The sequence below is a fragment of the Rosa chinensis genome, chromosome 7 (assembly GCF_002994745.2).
Source record: "Rosa chinensis cultivar Old Blush chromosome 7, RchiOBHm-V2, whole genome shotgun sequence".
Lineage (NCBI taxonomy): Eukaryota > Viridiplantae > Streptophyta > Magnoliopsida > Rosales > Rosaceae > Rosa > Rosa chinensis.
In genome coordinates, this window is record NC_037094.1 from 10415001 (window position 1) to 10433545 (window position 18545).

At 37.6% G+C, this 18545-nt stretch overlaps 3 protein-coding genes and 1 pseudogene across 3 annotated transcripts; 3 read left to right on the top strand and 1 right to left on the bottom strand.

The window, feature by feature from the left end:
* Positions 1–1287: 1287 nt before the first annotated feature.
* Positions 1288–2439, bottom strand: LOC112177390 (annotated as a pseudogene).
* A 6401-nt stretch (positions 2440–8840) lies between these two features.
* On the top strand, positions 8841–12258 carry LOC112175493 (alpha/beta hydrolase domain-containing protein 17B). The gene is made up of 5 exons (XM_024313166.2): positions 8841–9300; positions 10719–10755; positions 10840–11076; positions 11176–11223; positions 11413–12258. Exons 1-5 carry the CDS (start codon positions 8999–9001, stop codon positions 11932–11934), a joined length of 1146 nt encoding a protein of 381 aa, XP_024168934.1. The 5' UTR covers positions 8841–8998; the 3' UTR covers positions 11935–12258.
* A 746-nt stretch (positions 12259–13004) lies between these two features.
* Positions 13005–15801, top strand: LOC112178672 (autophagy-related protein 16). The gene is made up of 5 exons (XM_024316855.2): positions 13005–13340; positions 13430–13556; positions 13716–13897; positions 13997–14192; positions 14667–15801. Coding segments are annotated over exons 1-5 (1530 nt in total). The 5' UTR covers positions 13005–13338; the 3' UTR covers positions 15690–15801.
* A 313-nt stretch (positions 15802–16114) lies between these two features.
* LOC112178674 lies at positions 16115–17586 on the top strand. The gene is made up of 2 exons (XM_024316856.2): positions 16115–16286; positions 17302–17586. Exons 1-2 carry the CDS (start codon positions 16182–16184, stop codon positions 17389–17391), a joined length of 195 nt encoding a protein of 64 aa, XP_024172624.1. The 5' UTR covers positions 16115–16181; the 3' UTR covers positions 17392–17586.
* Positions 17587–18545: the final 959 nt, after the last annotated feature.

Sequence of the window (18545 nt, forward strand, 5' to 3'; positions counted from 1 at the left end):
TTCAGACACCTCTTGATCAAATTGACGCCGACTCGAACATATGGATCACACTCGTAACCAACGTCTCTCTCTCCTCTAGGTCCCAATTCAAAACCTAATTAAAAACTTTTCCAGCGGCAGAAATCTGATCAATTCTAGATTCGTTTTCAGGTGGAGAAAGAATTGCAGGCGAACAAGTCTCAGGAGCTGGCGTTGAAGCTCGCGAGCATGGGGGCGATGGAGCAGCGGTCCTTGGTGCTGGAGCAGAAGATCACGACCCAAAGCTTAAAGATCTGGGTGCTCCGGTCCGATATCGAGTTTCTTCGTCCCCAGTCGATCTGATCTGGTGCCCATAGCACTTTTTTTTTTTTTTTGTATTATGTGAGCTCCGAGAATGGGGAAGGAAAAAAAAAGTGAACATATAAATTGATCAATTGTGTTTTTATTGTATTCATTTTGGTTCACTTGAGGGCAATAATATGATTATTGGAGGGTAATAATATGATTATTGGGTGGCAATAATATGATTATAAATTGATTAATTGTGCCTGTAGTGTATTCATATTCACTTGACGACAATAATATGATTATTGGGGGGCAATAATATGATTATAAATTGATTAATTGTGCCTGTAGTGTATTCATATTCACTTGACGACAATAATATGATTATTGGGGGGGGGGGGGGGCAATAATATGATTATAAATTGATTAATTGTGCCTGTAGTGTATTCATATTCACTTGACGACAATAATATGAGTATTGGGGGGCAATAATATGATTACTGGGGGGCAATAATATGGTTACTGGGTACTATTAGGGGCAATAATATGATTACTGGGGGCAATAATATGGTTACTGGGTATTATTAGGGGGCAATAAATTCAGACGCCGGAATCCGGTCACCAGTCCTGTAGCCGGATTCCGTGAACGGTCGCCTGAGTCCTCGGCCGGCCACTGGTCACCAAAAACAGCAAGGTGGAGGATGACTTTTCTCTCTAAGTGAGAAAAAAGGAGAGGGCAAAAAAGTCCCAAAAATAAATAAAAAGAATAAAAAAAGAATTAATTGGGTAGTAGGGAAATAATCCCTTAAAGTGTTTTGGGTAAATGGAGTTAAAAAACTGTTAGTGGAGCAAGTGGACAATTTTGTTGTTGAAATTGGGTAAATGATCATTTCCCCTTGTTGAGTTATTGAGCTTTTTTAAAGCAGAAAGCACATGATATTCAGCTGGTTTCTTTCTTCACCCAAAGAAACACTATCACAACTACTAGTTCTACGTACTGCTTGCAACTGATGCATAATTGTATTACATCTTAAATTGAGACAACGGAGCTCGTAAAGTTTCATATTCTAAAGTGTCCCAACAATATTCGACATTGGAAAGTACTACCTGGACATGTCCGGCATTTGAAGATCCATACCTAATCTTTAGGCTTTTGTATATCTCAAACAAGTAGTCCGGCCTAATCCCCGAGTACAAACCCGGAGAAATCCCCGAGTCAACCCATATCGAACGCGCTCGTTTAACTGATATCTCCCCACTTTCTACTTCATACTCGGGAAACATCAACATCCTCAGGCACGCAAGTACATCTCTATCTCGTTGTCTTCTCTCAACGTTCATGAGCAAAAAGTTGCCAATATGATCTTCATATGATGATTTAAAACACACCAATTCTCCAACTGAACTCATCGCAAATGGGATTGAAATTGTCCATCGGAAATGAAGTGTACTGCTCATCTTTAACTCCGATGAGGCTGTCATCCCCATCAGTGAAAACCGTGGCCAAAGAACCACTTCAACGCATGAATAAGTATTGAACACGAACATAGTTCGTGATGCTTCCGATAATGGTTGTAAAGCAACTACCGAATGGTATTCCTTGTGTTTTTAAGTACACGTCTCCGTTCGGCGTGACAATCTTTCTGTAGATGAACAACTCAACAATGAACCGCCAAATGTGAAAATCAACATGGAAATATCAACAACGTCTCAAGTAGCTCAAAGGCGAAACGGATCTCCCATTCTTGGACTGAAGCCTCAAAGTCGGTCCAATCTAACATGTAGACGTAGTCGTGGTCATGTAATTTGCTACTTACAGAGCCTGGAGGTGATAGCAAGGGCATATGACCAATACAGTAGAATGAATCTTGATCATCATTAGTCTGCAAGAAATGGCTTATCAATGGGTCAGCAAACAGTCCTTCTAAAAGAGCATAATGAAATGCTTCTCCCCAAACGGGCTTGACCTTTCTCTTAACTTTCATTTGGCTTAGCTGAGCTCGAGAGAAAAGCCATGTCAGGTGTAGAGTCTTCAAGAGCTCGTCGAGCATAATCTTGGTCACAGCTTAGAGTCTCAACGATCGTAAGTGCTTTGTTTCTTGCTAAAGAGAAGTTTTCTCCCTGACCTTTTAAGCCTCGGTAGCCATATCCGGCTGCCGTGGAACGCACACCCATTGGACATTGTCGATGTCTCGGTGAGGAAGTGCTCGGACTTTACCCATTCTCGCATAGTCCTACAATGATCGGCGACAATCTTTACTGGATATCTTTACTGGATTGTGTACAACATGAATACATATTGAATTGTCACTCTTAAACAAATAACCACTTATGATCTACATATAGTTTTTTGCATGGTAAAAACCTGAAAATCATATGAAACTGGCAAAGCTATATTATATATACAGTAAAATGACGCATATAATACTGAAAATTGGAAACTATAATGGAAAATTGGATTTTTGTCACATAACACCTTTTCTTTACTAACCCTATATATACACACAGACACAAACACATATACATGCATGAGAATATATACGTATACAAACGTACTGTTTTATCCTCGTCCTTGTTTCAAGCAATGAAGAACTAAAATTGCTATAACTTTTAGGTGGTGTTAATAAACTCGTAATTATCGTCGTGCAAAACCAACACTTACCTGCAATATTGATGAGTGACTTTTAGCCAAGCTTCATCTGTGGGGGGATTAAGCTTTGGTCGATCATACTTGAGCACTGCGTTGACGTGGGTATCCAAACTGTAGAAGAACCTGGGCCATGCATCCAGATTATGGCCGAGGCTAGACCGCTAGAGACATATAAAATTGTTACTACACGGTTGATGGCTGCTGCAGCATATTCATCCACATAAATCTTTGTTTTTTCGTCGCCGATTGTCTGTTGCTACGATGGAACATGATGATCGTCTTCATCAGGCTTTATTGGTCCTTGTCGAAGATTCCGCCATCGGTGGTCCATTGACTCCGTCAGCTGTTACGTGCAGAGAAATTACTGTATATATGTCACTTGAAGGAATTACTTGATAGGTAACGGTCGAATTTAAATTCCCAAGTGAAAGTAATTGCGTTTGACTGTACGAATGTCTCATTGGAAATTACATTGTTCATCAACGATTGATTTCTGCTTATAGTTCCAAAACTGATCAATTAATTGGTGCATGCATAAAATCAGTATTATTGTACCAAGAAAAAGTGGGAATTGTCCATATGCATGTGCATGGTATATAGTATTTATCAAAATTTATTTACTTACAATGTATTATCCATGTATTATGGTTTCTTTTCTCAATATTGTTGCACTTGCTAATAAAATAGAACCCAAACGAGTCCTCAAGATGTTATCGCATAATGGATGATTCAATTCTTCGATAATGTTTGTCGTATGTTACATCTCTCCAATGATGCATGGACCAATGAAACATCAGTCTCGATTACCAGGTACACAAGAACTAAGAAGTTTCACATCTTATGGACCAATTTCTGGGCATGAGTGCATGACCAACTCCAATTTAGACACGACATGCACCATATACGTTGGTACGATGCAGGGTGCAAACTCTGCTGAGTAGTTGCGGATAGCTAAGGATTTGTAAATGTGGGTATTTGTTGCTCTGAGCTTATACAACAAATACAAGGATTTACTATATTTTTTAAAATTCAAATTCAAGTTAGACGTTTATCTCGATCTCAAACTCTTTGACCAAAATTTAATCAATGTATTAAACCGTAGCGTCGCCAATAATGTATCAGGGTGCTAATCTTTTTTACTTTACGTTAAAAAAAGTAAGTTTGAATCTTTTATTTATTTTTTATTTATTAAAGGGAGCAGAACTCCATTTATTAAAATAGAGAACCTCAATACAATAGAGACAAGAAGCTAAACGAAGAGAGAGTATTTAGTGCACCGACGTATACCTACACCAACAAAAATAGATGGCTGGATAATATTAAGTGTGTGTGTGTGTGTGTGTCTTTATTATTAAAAAATAAAATTGTCTATAAATATCAACGGCTCAGATATGTTGAAATTGTTGGTTCACTTACACCGTCGGTGTATAAAAGAATTTTTCCTAAACGAAAAATGAAACCCCTCCACATAAAAACACAAAGCAACCTACAAACAAAACTTAGCGACACTAAATGAAACTCAGTGAAGACAGCAAAAATGAGGTAAACCAAGTTGATCCCGATGACAAAAGTCCACAAGGAAATGGGGGATTGAATCCCAATAAACCAAACCTGATGAAGTTTATAACCGACAATTGCCACAACATCCGCAACTTAATTTCCTTCTCGAAAAATATGAGAACAACGAAATTGCATTTGAGAGACATAAAACATGCAACTATTCTAAGCTACATGAAGTCTCCATGGAAAAAGTTGAGGGAAATGGATGAATCTAGGAACAAGGGTAGAGTCCACCTTTAGCTAAATATGTTTCCAATCCCGCAGGGCCACACCCATACTAGTTCAATTACCTTAATAATAGCCATCACCTCTATGTCCACTGAACAAGGGATACCAAGACGGACAATTTTTAGGTTCACCCCCTTGAGTGAATGCATATTCACTCTTTCTTGCAATTAACACGTAACAACTTTATACTTTTCTAATCCAACCATTCATGTTGTATAATCAATACAAATATTAGCTCTGTAAAAGTTCAATCAAATTGAAGACTTTTTTTTTTTTTTAGGGAAACAGAATTAGGTTCCATTAATAATAACGACCTCTCTCGATCAAGCTAGAGGAATTCGAAAATCCCTCATATTACATCACAATGCACAAAGCAGCCTGCAAGAGCAGAGCTACCAAAGAAAAAAGCAAACTAAAAAACAAAAGCTTAAATTAAAAACCCCTACACCTATCTAGCCCTGAATTAGAGCAACTGACATGGCAAGCATTGACTCTTAAGACCTATATGGTGTACATCGCCATTCATCAGTCAGCACACAGCAACGATCACAGACCAAAAAGGGAAGAAGCCGAGTCGAGATCAATTATTCAAAGCGAAAAACAAAAGAAACACTATGCTGCTCCCCAAAGGCCCACAAACAGACATATCCAGCAAAGGCAAATAAAAGAGATGGGCTAGCCTAGCCAGGCCACAAACAGTGACCCAGGCAGGCGGAGGCCCAAATAGCCAAAGCCCATCTCATCCACCTCTCTTCAGCAGACCCACTTGCAACGAGCAGCAGAGAAGACAACCTCCGGTCACCAGTCCGGCGGTCGGCCCTGGTCCTCCACCATCGCCGATCTAGGAAAGGAACAACTGGACCAGACTCGGAACAAACACCGCAAGTAAAAAAAAACGATAAACGGAGACCGGTTACCGCCGTTGCCGACTGAGAGCCTGCACCTGCTCTTGAAACCGCTTGACTATACCGTAACACCACCTCGGTTGACTTATTAGATACCGATCTGCACCAACCCAGAGGACGCCTAGATTGGAACAACTTGGAATCAATACTCCGCCGCCGAACCAAAACTTGAAACCAGCCCAGAAGCCGTCTCAACAAATCTGCCTTCCGACCAGCGCCGTCACCGTACCGTCGACGCACACCACCCAGAGAGTGCGCCGCAGCCTTACCTGGTCAGGGGAGTGAAGCTTCACCACCGCCAGCAACACGAAACCCTAAGTTTCATTTACTGAGGTCGCTCTAAGAAAATCAGAGGCCTCCCTTTTAATCCTTGATTGTTCTTAGTTGGCATATTTGGGTGTATATTGAAAAAACAAATTGAAGACTTTTTAGTTATTCATTTCTATGAAACATATGGACGGTTCATCATAATAGTAGTAAGTATTGTTAGAACCATCAATTTATTTAATTCAATTAGATAATTAAACGATTTCCGATTCGATTGATTTTTTACAAAGACAATCTTTGAAGACTAATTTAAGATATGGATAGTTTGATTATAAATTTATTAAGTAAAAGTATGTTAATCGACAATGAAGATGAATATGCTCGTTCACCCTAGAGGTCTAAAAATTGTATCACACTTTCTATGAACGAGTGAGCTATATATACTCCTTAAGATTTTAGATCATAAACTCCTAATCCAGGTGTGGAAATTATTCTATGCACCGACGGTGTAAATGACCCAACACTTATAAAATGATCTCAAGCCTTAATATTTATAATTAATATTTTTATTAACCTAATAGTGTATTTAATATAATCTAACCATTTATTTATGTGATGAAATCATAAAAATTTCGACCTGATGAACAAAAAGAATAGATAAGAGAGCGTTTGTTTTTCCCAAATATCAATGAATTTGAAGCGAGGAAAAGGAGGGGAGGCATGTGAGCGGTCTCATTCTCTCAAGGGAATTGTCTTCATTCTCCCCAACATACTCTCTTCACGAATCACAATCACTGAGAGGACCATTGCTCCATAGTCCATACCAATTCGAATTTCGCGGAATAATTTCAACTTCCCAAACCAAAAGAATATTTCTATTACATCCCATTTGTCATTACATGGAGACTTCTATCTTCTTGGAATTGAATGACTATATTTCTATACAATTGTATTGTGTCTATCACTACCGTTATGGTTTTTGTTTATTCTATCCGATTTGTAATAAATTCTCTTTCGGCAGGTTTGGGGTGGAAGCTTTGAACATCTCCCCATCAATTTGCAATCACATCAACACATTCAATTCATGTTCATTCAAGAAGAAAGATATGATTTTAAGTTTGAAAATTATTCTATGCACCGACGGTGTAAGTGACCCAACCCTTATAAAATAATCTCAACTCTTGATATTTATTATCAACTTATTTTTAATAAACAAAAAGTGTATTTAATGCAATCTAACCATTCATTTATGTTGGTGCAAGTGCAAGGCGGTGCTCTGAATAATCTATCAATAGTGTTTTTGTAACACCTGTGTTAAAGCAACCATGTACTGACAACTAATAATAGATCAGTGGTGTTCACCTGGTCAGTTGCTGACCAAAGAATTTATACTCAATAACCCTTAGATTTACATCCAATGGTGGAAAACAAAACACCTCAACTTAATAATAATTCTCTCTGTCATTGGATTTACATCCAAAGGTGGTTGAGCATTATTTTCTTGGTCAATAACTGACCAGGTGAACATTTTCGAATAACAGATATCTTTGTTCAAATTTTGTCATGAATTCTTATATTCTCAATTCGTATAACTGTAGTTTATAGTCGTTTATAGATAAACACAATGATCATATGTAAAAGAAAAAAGATTGATATAATTCAGATATCTAATTACAATCAAGTATCAATTAAACAAACGATTCGTCGTAAAAATCCAATAGATACCAAAATTAATTGTACAATATTATGTGCTTATTTCATGAAAGTTTTCCATCATCAATCAGATCCATTGATGATATTCTCCCAAATGATGAGTATGTATTATGTGCACAGTGTTTTTGTTACATTGTTTTCTCTTAAAGATGATTTGTTTCTTTAGGCTACAATTCTCTTAATTATTATTATTATTATTATTATTTTTGGTTTTAGAGGAATTCTCTTAGAAAGTTCTTCTTAATTGTCAAATTTCTTTGAATAAGGAATAACCATCTGGTTGTTGTTAGTTGGATGCAATTATCTAATTATTAATGTGTTTGTATTATTGAAGAGCCTCGTTATCAATTCGAGTAGAACTAATGAAGAGTGGAGGACATCTGTCCTTGAAAATCGAGTGCATGGCTTCGTAAGCTAACTAAATACCTAATTGTTTTGCCAAAATTTTAAATAGTCAAGTACCTTAATCTTTGGGATACTCAATTATGGCTTCTTGCCACATATTTCTTAATCGATAGGATCTCCATAATTTGCTCTTTGATAGTCTTCCATATATTTCCCATAATCTTTGGCCAGATTCGGTTCCTTAGGTGAGAACTCACGGATATATTGTTTCTGATCAAAATGAAATCACGGATTTGTTTTCAATTTTTTATTTATTAATTTATAAATTAGCAAAAACAAATAGAAGTAAAAATGAAAAGATGGAGAAAAACAAAAACCAAAAATCTATAAATCAATTATTGGTTATAATTTTTTTTTTTTAGAATGAATTATTGGTTATAAATCTTAAACGTACGAATTGTGAATAAAACATCAAATTTTAACACTACATTATTGATAGGTAATCGTTTTCTTCAAGAATTCAAGTTGTATTACAAATTTACAATCGCTATTCAGGTACAGTCTTGAACAATTCCTGTAACACAAAAAATGAGGATCTGATCAAAATTTTCATGGAAGTACATATCAAACCCCATACAGAAGGGTTTTAAATACCAAAAAACAAAGAAAAGGAATAAGAAAATTCAAGAAAGCAACATGACAACGATACACACGTGAGCATGATATGACTACTCACATTAACATTGCCACTAATTTTTTGGATACAACTAACAAAAAATTGAGTTTGATTTTGCTCAATATTTATTAACAAAAAAAAAAAACAAAAAAAAAAACAAAAATCAAAGCCATTATTGAATTTTGTTTTCCTCTTTGTTTTTGACTCGAGTATAAGAGGTTGTCTTTATTTTGCCAAAAGCCACAAAATTTGCTCACTTTTTCACTCCAAAACTCTCACACACGAACACTGTGTGTCTTGACTAAGCAAACAGAAAGTAGCAAATCAAATAAAGATTGCTGCTTTCATCGTCTTCTTCTTCTTCTTCTTCAAATCCCCATAGTCTCTGAAATGGGTGGGGTTACTTCATCCATGGCTGCAAAGCTTGCGTTTTTCCCACCAAACCCACCTTCCTACAAGGTCATTAAGGGCCAGGCAACTGGGCTCTTGCTCATCGACCCTTTTCCCCACCGTGAAAACGTCGACGTTTTGAAGTTTCAGACCCGCCGCGGCAATGAGATCGTGGCCGTTTATGTCCGCCACCCAATGGCCACCTCCACCGTTCTGTATTCTCATGGCAACGCTACTGATATAGGCCAGATGTACGAGCTCTTCATTGAATTGAGTATTCACCTGCGTGTCAATCTCATGGGGTAAGCAAATTTTGAATACCCTTTACTCAAATTTGAGTTTCTTTGTGTTTGTGATTGGTTTTTGTGTTGTGTGGAGTGTTTGTTGGTGATTTTGTGTCACCCATTTGAGAATTTTGGCAAAGTTTGCTGTGTGTGTTGATTAGAATGGCGACTCTGCCACATTTTAGTGTTTGTTCTATCGACATGAGTTGTTCACTTGCCAAAGGAGTGCCTCAGTATTCGAAATTGTTGTTATATCCGACTGAAACTAAGGAATTGAATTGTTGTTGCGTGATGTTGTTTGTGGATTGTTTGGGGTCTTTACTTTGATGAGGAACCCACAAAAGTTTGAATATTTGGAGATTTCTGATCACGTGTTTTATTAAAATTGGATATTTCCATTTAGAGATAGGCTGGAGTTTGGAGACTGGTTGTGTTTATTGTCATTTGGGATTCAATTGTACAGTTGGTGACCTGAAATGTACTTGGTTGGGACCGGGGATAGGTAGATTATTAAGTGTCATGGTTATAGAAGCATAAAAGTTAGAACTAATTTTGTTCTCAGCTAAAGTCGATGGTTAAAAGAATCTGTTTACAATGTAGTTCTAAAAGATACATGTATGTTATAGCAAACATGAAATACATTGGTGTAACAGTATATATAGTATTTCATCAGTTGGGAAAAGTAATGTTGAATCTGCTGATTCCAAACCAAACTTTACATTAGTAATGAGAGAGTGGTAGGTGGTTTGAAGAAGCAGAATCACTTATTGAATATTTTTAATCCCCTGAGAAGTTAGGTAGCACATGTGGTAGATCTTATTGTACTAAGTTTTGTTGTTTAACCTCAAATGTCAACAGAAAGTCCTGGATGAAATGCAAATATTTGTAAATCGGCATTACCTTTGATAACTCAGAGGCTATCCATGAAGGTGAAGTTCCTTTGGCATGTGAAATTTGAATATAGTACCCACACACCAAATACTGGTTGTCTGCAAACCTGGGTTTCAACTGTAATTGTATAATCTGAACTCACTTGGATTTTCCTTCCAAGTTGAGTAGCATTGTTCTTTTAAAAGATAATGTGTTATGTTGGAGTAAGAAGTTCCTTGCTTTTCTAGGAAGACTGGAAAAGGAAGTCTCTAGGACAGTAACAAAATGTGCACAGCCTTAGCATTTTTGTTGTCAAAAGCTCCTCTTGAATGGAGTGTTTTAGTAACTGATGCTGAATCAACCTCCAAGATATATTTGCTACTCCAGACTCTGTTTCTTCTAATTAAGCTTAAAGAGCTTCTTTTGATCGTGTTATGTTTGATTAGCAAATATGTGGGCTCATTATGCAACAACTAACTCCAGAAGATACACATTTTTTTTAATTTTTTTTTTTAATAAGTTGCATGGAAAAAATTCTGAATCGTATTATTTTTGAATATGTCCAGGTATGATTACTCTGGATATGGGCAGTCATCAGGCAAGGTAACTGCAGTATGAATCATGAATTTGTTGTGATTCATTCTAATAGAATGTTTCTCTGATGCTAGTTTGTATGCCTTTCTTCAGCCAAGTGAACATAATACTTATGCAGATATTGAAGCTGCATATAAGTGTCTCGAAGAGAGGTATGGTGCCAAGCAGGAGGACATAATCCTCTATGGTCAATCTGTCGGAAGTGGCCCTACTGTTGATCTTGCTGCTCGTTTGCCTCAACTGAGAGCAATTGTTCTGCATAGTCCGATATTATCAGGGTTAAGAGTTATGTATTCTGTGAAGCGCAGTTATTGGTTTGATATCTACAAGGTGAGGTCCCTTAGCATGATGACTATTATCAAATTACTTTATCTAGAGAATGCTGATGCCTGTGTATGTGTGGGGACCTGATTTTCATTTAATGTGCAGAACATTGATAAAATCCCACTGGTGAAATGTCCTGTGCTGGTAATACATGTAAGTACTTGGATATGTTATTCTGCATTGTTCTGTTGCTTTTTTGTCTACCTGTGACATAAATTTTATTTTAAGTTCTACAAAAGTAGGAAAAACATGCATTCAAAGGTGCATTTTGATAATGAGGTGATCGACTCCAGCTGAAGTTAATTAAAAGTTAACATGTTTCTGATTGTTATTCTTCAACAGGGAACATGTGATGAAGTTGTTGACTGCTCTCACGGCAAGCAACTTTGGCTACTGTGCCAAGAGAAATACGAACCTCTATGGCTCAAAGGCGGAAATCACTGCAATTTGGAACTCTATCCGGAATATATTAGACATCTCAACAAGTTCATATCCACTATTGAAAAAGCGCCTCCACGCAAGTTGAGTTCAAGGAAGAGCACAGACTGTGTCGAACGTCCTAGGCATAGTGTTGAATATCCTAGGCACAGTGTTGATTACTCTGAGCTTCCGAGGAAGAGTACTGATAAGAGAGAAAAATCAAGGAGAAGCACTGATAGACGACCTGAAAAGCTGAGACTTAATGATTACAAGTTAAATAACAGTGACAAGCTAGAGAAATTTAGGATCTCTGTTGATCAGATAGAGAGGTCCCGAAGGAGCGTCGAATACCACCATGAGAGATCATCTAGGAGAAGCGTTGACCATCAGCTAGAAAAACCAAGGAGAAGTGTCGACTGGCTGGACAGAATTCGAGCTGGGTAAATCTATGCTAAAAATTTGGATTTGGATTGGCAGTGTTGGGGGATAGAAACATAGAACAAAGCGGATGGGGAAATTATTTGGGGTCTAACTTAAGTCTTAAGGTTAAGGGTTTAGGTCAGCCAGAGTTTCTGGTTGAAGGATGTGGTCTTTGTGGTTTTTATGTTATTTCACTTGTAACTGTGGCATTGGCTTGTAGAGTTTGATATGGTGTTGGGTGTTATTGATTGTTAATGAAGAAACGCTAACCTCATTGTTTTTCATCATTGATGAAAGAAAATGAAGCTCATTGTTGATGATGGAAATGTGTGGAAAATAACTTGGTTATTATATGGCTTTTATTTGTTCTTTTGGTTACACAACTGCCAAAAGTCCGCATTGCATTTTTCTGTTATTTTATGAGACTTCTATCATATGTGAAAGAAAGTTCAAATCTTAAACCCTAAAACCTTTCTAATAACATTTTTTTTAAGGGGAGTGAAAATAATTTTATTGATTAAACATCATAACTTGTGTTTCATATTCAGAGGAATGGCACTAATCCGGCAGCATGACCCATAAAATGTACTTGAGCTGGCATAACTTGCTGAAGAAGATTTTGACTCTTATAACACTTTATCGTAAAGAAATGTGAAAAATTAAAACTACTAAGATAATTTACAAAAATGATGATAACGATCATGTAAAATTTTATGAGAAACAAAGCAGAATTATTTTAAGGGAGAATAGTCACTTTGGTCACTCAACTATGACTCATTCGACATTTTGGTCACTCAAGTTTCAAATATATTACTTTTGTCACTCAAGTATTACACTGTCATTCACAAAAGTCACTTTGTTGTGAGAAAAAATGCCCCTTGGGTGACTTTTGTGAATGACAATATAATACTTGAGTGAAGTGATATATTTAAAACTTGAGCAACCAAAGTGTCGTAGTTGAGTGACCATTTGTGGAATTCTCCCATAGTTCAATTCTAAAACATCTTATTTGTTGGAAAAAAAAAAAAAAAAAACATGTGGGGGCTTGTACGACGTCGTTTCTCATATAGGCTGACCTCGACCCGCGTCTCCTTGCTTCGTCCAAACTCTGCGGCTGTAAAAATCAATTAGAAGTCCAAACTCAAAAAGCCTTGCAGCTCCCAACTTCGATCTCTAGGTCTACGCAAACCCCTAATTCCCTAGTCTCTCAATCCCAATCCAAATTCCATCCTTCCGCTATTTCCCAACGCATTTCGAAAACCCACGATTTCCCTGCGAAATCCCGTTTCTCTGAGCTGTAACATTCACCATCAGCATCATCATCGTCGCGGTTTTCACATTCCGGAATTGCCCTCCCCCCCTCCGGACATGATCGCTCCCTCCTGCTGAAACCCTAGCGCCGGCGATTACTATCCGATTCGATCAATTATGTAAGCAGAGCTCAGTGCAAGTAGTTTGCTTTTGGTGTTGGTGAAAATTTTGGGGTTTTGGTTTGATAAAGATGATGGATTTTGTGCAGGTCGCAGGAGGAGGTAGCTAGGAAGGCGATTAAGCACGCGCTGAAGGCTCTAAGGAAGCGGCATTTGCTTGAAGAAGGTGCTCATGCTCCAGCGTATATCGCTCTCGCCAATCCAATTGCTCATCAGGTAAAATTCCTATGATTTAGGGTTTTGAATATTGCGAAAATCTTGATCCAAAATTGCCAATTTTTTTTTATCAAGTGATGGAGTGTTTTCTGTCTTTAATGTAGTGGAAAAGTTACAATTGTGCGCTTTCTTTGGTTTTTTTTTTTAATTGTTGTTTAGGGCTCTGAATGGAAGGAAAAGGCTGATAATTTGGAACTGGAGCTTCAACAATGCTATAAAGCTCAATCTCGGCTGTCGGAGCAGCTTGTGGTGGAAGTAGCAGAGTCTAGGTCTTCGAAAGCTTTACTTCAGGAGAAAGAAGCAGCGATTGTGGATCAGCAGAATGAGCTGACACAAAAAAGGTGAAAGATTTGCCTTTACGTTTACCTGTAACAGCGAGGGAGATGCTTTTTGATATTTCAGGGTTTTGTATGATTGAATGCGGTGCGTACATGTTGCAGGGATGAGTGCTCTCAGTTGAAGGCGGAGTTAGAAAAGAAGATTCAAGCTCTAGAGTTGGTTATGAGTGAGAACAATGAAATACGGGCGCAGCTAGAAGAAATGTCTGTTAGAGCTAAGAATGCTGAAGCTGAAAATAAGGTGTTAATTGACCGCTGGATGTTGGAAAAAATGAAGGATGCTGAACGCCTAAATGAGGTACTTTGTATGAGTGTTATCAATTGAAATTTTGGTTTTGATAGTTGTAGATGTTTGCTCCTTTAAGGTGTGTTATATACTAACCTTTGTTGATGATTCTCAATACCTCCTTATTTTTGTATTAGATAACTATGCCAATATATGCTTAATTGCATACATATTCTTGCTAGTATCAATAGTATTAATGAATTTGTATTTTAGATTTGTGTATATCTTATTTGCATGGGGCCTGACCCTTTTGTTCACCAGTGTTTATTATTATGTGACATAAAGCCTCCACAAAGAATACGTGATCCCCAGATAACATTTTATCAGCCAAGTCATCTAAGTAGTTGCATTACTTACGGTACAATATATGGTCTGTGAGTATGTAGAAAGAGGGTTGAAGTTCTTTGGTTCTTGAAAGTGAATTCTTTGTGAATGTTTTTACCTCTTTTAAATTGTGTGTACTCATGTTTTCTTTACTTCATTTAGGCAAATGCACTATATGAAGAAATGCTTGAGCGGATCAAGGCCAGTGGTTTGCAAAAACTAGCCATGCAGCAAGTAGATGGTGTGGTCCGCCAAAGTGAAGAAGGTGCTGAGTACTTTGTGGAGTCAACCAATCCCACCACATGCAAGAACAGGATCAATGCCCATGACGGTGGCTGTGCTTCCATATTATTTGAGTACAACTCAGGCAAATTGATTTCTGGTGGACAGGATGGGACAATCAAAATGTGGGATACAAGTACAGGGGCTTTGACTAATACACTTCATGGTTGCATTGGTTCTGTTCTTGACCTTTCCATTACCCATGATAATAGATCTATCATCGCAGCAAGCAGTTCGAACAAATTGTACATATGGGATGCTAACTTGGGGAGAGTGCGCCATACTCTCACCGGCCACATGGATAAAGTTTGTGCTGTAGATGTGAGTAAGTTCTCAAGTCGTCACATTGTGAGTGCAGCCTACGATCGTACTATAAAAGTCTGGGATTTGCAAAAAGGTTACTGCACCAACACAATAATCTTCCCCAAACACTGCAATGCTCTTTGCTTCAGCATGGACGGGCAGACCATTTGCTCAGGTCATGTTGATGGGAATCTTCGGCTGTGGGATATCCAGAAAGGAAAGCTACTCAACGAAGTGGCTGCACACTCAAATGCTGTTACGTCTATATCTTTGTCGCGAAGTGGCAACATGGTATTGACGAGTGGGAGGGACAATGTGCATCACCTTTTCGATATGAGAACCCTAGAAGTTTGTGGCACATTGAGAGCCACCGGAAACAGAGTAGCATCTAATTGGAGCCGGTCCTGTATCAGTCCAGATGACAATTACGTTGCTGCTGGATCTGCCGATGGTGCTGTGTATATCTGGTCTATAGCCAAAGGTGACATTGTGAGCACTCTGAAGGAACACACTAATTCTGTCCTCTGCTGCTCATGGAGTGGACATGGAAAACCTCTAGCTTCTGCGGACAAGAATGGAGTAATTTGTACTTGGACGTGATGAGCCAAATGTTCGAATGATAAATTCATCCTTGTTTCCACAAGAAACTCATACATATTGTATACAAATTCGATTAGATTTGGTGTAGATATTGATTCATCCCTTTTTTTGTTCTTTTTTCTTTTTTATACCGTTGTGTGCATTCTTCTCTCTTGCTTATACATAAGTCTTGAATATATTGTAGCCAATTCTTTGTCTCTTCTTTGGCTTGTGTATAGTAGTGGAATAGTGCTTCAAAACAGGTTCATCTTCAAACCATATTTGTTATTAGATCAAAGAAAATCCCAAATTTTGACTCTACTAGTTAATTTTGATCTGAGCAAATCAATAATTAACTTTGTCCAAATGGGTCGGGTCGCAGGTGGAGTGTTTCGGCCCAACTTGAGATTCGACCCGTTTTAAATAAGTAAAAGAGTTTTGTCTCAGTGTGCCTGTGTTACCTGAAAAACCCAAGAGAAATTGGGAGCAGAGAAAGAAGAAGAGCAGCTCAAGATGGTGAAGGTCGCAACCTACTTCGCTATGACTTTGGGAGCTTTCGTTTTCTGGCAAACCATGGACAAAGTCCACGTCTGGATCGCTCTGCATCAGGACGAAAAGGTAAACTTCCCTTATTCCTATTCAATTGAAATTGGACTGAGAACTTGGCCGTTTCTGAAGATCAATTTTGGAATTTGATTCAATTTCAGCATCAAAATCCCAAACAATGAAATGGGTTATCATTGAATCCTTCATTTCTTCAAGAAAAATGTGATCTTTTGAGTAAGATAAAATGTAATTTGGGGATTAGGTTATCAAATGTTGTATTCGATTTCATTCTCTTGCTCTTTGGTCCATGAAGAGGGGAATGTTGTTTAAAGAGCCCAGAAATGCAATGTTTGGTTGTTGGGTATTGGGGATCAACATGGTAGAACTTTGAATTTCACTGTAAACCATGGTTACTGTGCTATGCCTTTACGAGACTCCTTTGTAGAACTAAACCATGTATAAGTTATAGCTGTTTCTTGTCGTGGGATTTCCTAGTTGGAGCTAAGGTCTTCCATCATTGGGTGTGGCTTTGTCATTTTGAGATGAAATTGAAAGGAGACACAGCTTTCCGATTTAAAAGGACACACTCCAAGGTTTCTTAGTTGGATCTCTTCCACATTTTTTTCACTGCACATGTCTTAGGGGGAGCTCTAGCATGTTGAATTACCATTAGTACTTGGTTGGTTTCTAGATGCTTGTTTTTAAGCAGTGTGGAAATAGCCACGCATTCTATCACCATAGATTAGGTAGAAAGCAGAAACTTGTGAAGTAGAAGAGGGGAAGTATACTGTGTTTTGGACTACCAAAACCATTTATGTGCTTCTCAGAAAAAAAAAAAAAAACAAAGAAGCACTGATCTGTGTTTCAGTCTGCATCTGATTACCCTCTATTGAAAGCCAAGATATGAATGCGCGGTAGCAATCCTCGGCTGCTCATATAGACATTAAACTCAACAAAAGCTATTCAGTTGTGCTACCTTTTTGGTTGAATGTTACAACATAATTGTAGTTGTTTTATTAATATTAATGTTTAAAGCCTTCCATAATTTGATATTGATGTGCTGTGTTGTGGGTGTCTACTTTTTCAGCAAGAAAGACTGGAAAGGGAAATGGAAGTTAAGAGGTATAGAGAAGAGCTACTTCAGGAGCAAGCCAGACAAAGGAAGGCCGAAGCATGAGCTACTTTCAATTGTCTTGTACCCTGTTTTCCCTTTGTTTTCCTCTAATTGCTCTTCTGTTGGGGTATTTTTCTTTTCAACAATATGATTGTTCTGGAATAATTTTACTTTGGCATTCACTGAAGAAGCTAAGTTTATGACTTTGTATAAGATTTTCAAAAATATTATATTATGCTATTCAATGTTTTAGCAACACTTCGTAACGTCGTTCACCTGATTTTGAGGCAATAGCAAGTTTGTGGAATTGTTAGTAAATCTTGTAACCAAGCAAAGCATTAATGTCATTAGTGATTCTAGCACTAAAATTGTCTCTCAACTAATGCATTAAGCAGTTAAAAGCTGTACATATTTTAACAGCTTTGACATCCTCAAGCCATCTTCGCCTTAAGCCAAAAAGAATTTTTCTGATAAAACAGTTCCTTGTATCCTTTGGCCAGTTCTGCAAGCAAAGGCTCTCTTGCATTAGGAGATACCCTAGTTTTTAAATCTGTTTAGAAATTCAACATCTATTGCATTCGCAAATGGTGCTTGTTATTTCATATTAACGACATCCATTTCGGTTTCTATTTTTTTATTCAAATAAATTTCAACTTGCCTTTGCTCTAGGGTCGTTTTGAAAGTCGAATCAAAAGTTACCTGAAAAAACTATATCACAGACATCCGAGCGTTATCAACAGCTATTGTAAAGGTCTTTAAGCAACTTCATAGCAAGACAAATGGTAAATGAATAATACCCGCATAGCAAGACAAATGGTTAATGAATAATACCCGCATACTGAAAGAAACTCAAAAACTTAAATCCTTCTGTAAGAGGATTTAAGAAGCAATGTTTTAAATCTTAGTTTCACAGTTACTGAATGGAAAAACTTAAAAGAGTATGATGCACCAACTGCATAATACAATTAACCAAGTATCACCCTAATAAATCCCATCACAGGTGCTTACATAACTTCAAGTACTGGAAATTAAACTAAAGCGCTAACATACCTTCTCAGATAAAGCACATTCCATTGGAATAACTCAAACCCTGTGCTTCACCAGCTCATTACCATCAACCAAGTTGTCATAATCTTGTAACGACATAAAGCTGCCAGTATAACTTAAGATGTGGTTATAACCCAATGGATATATAAAACACCTAATTGAAGTAGATA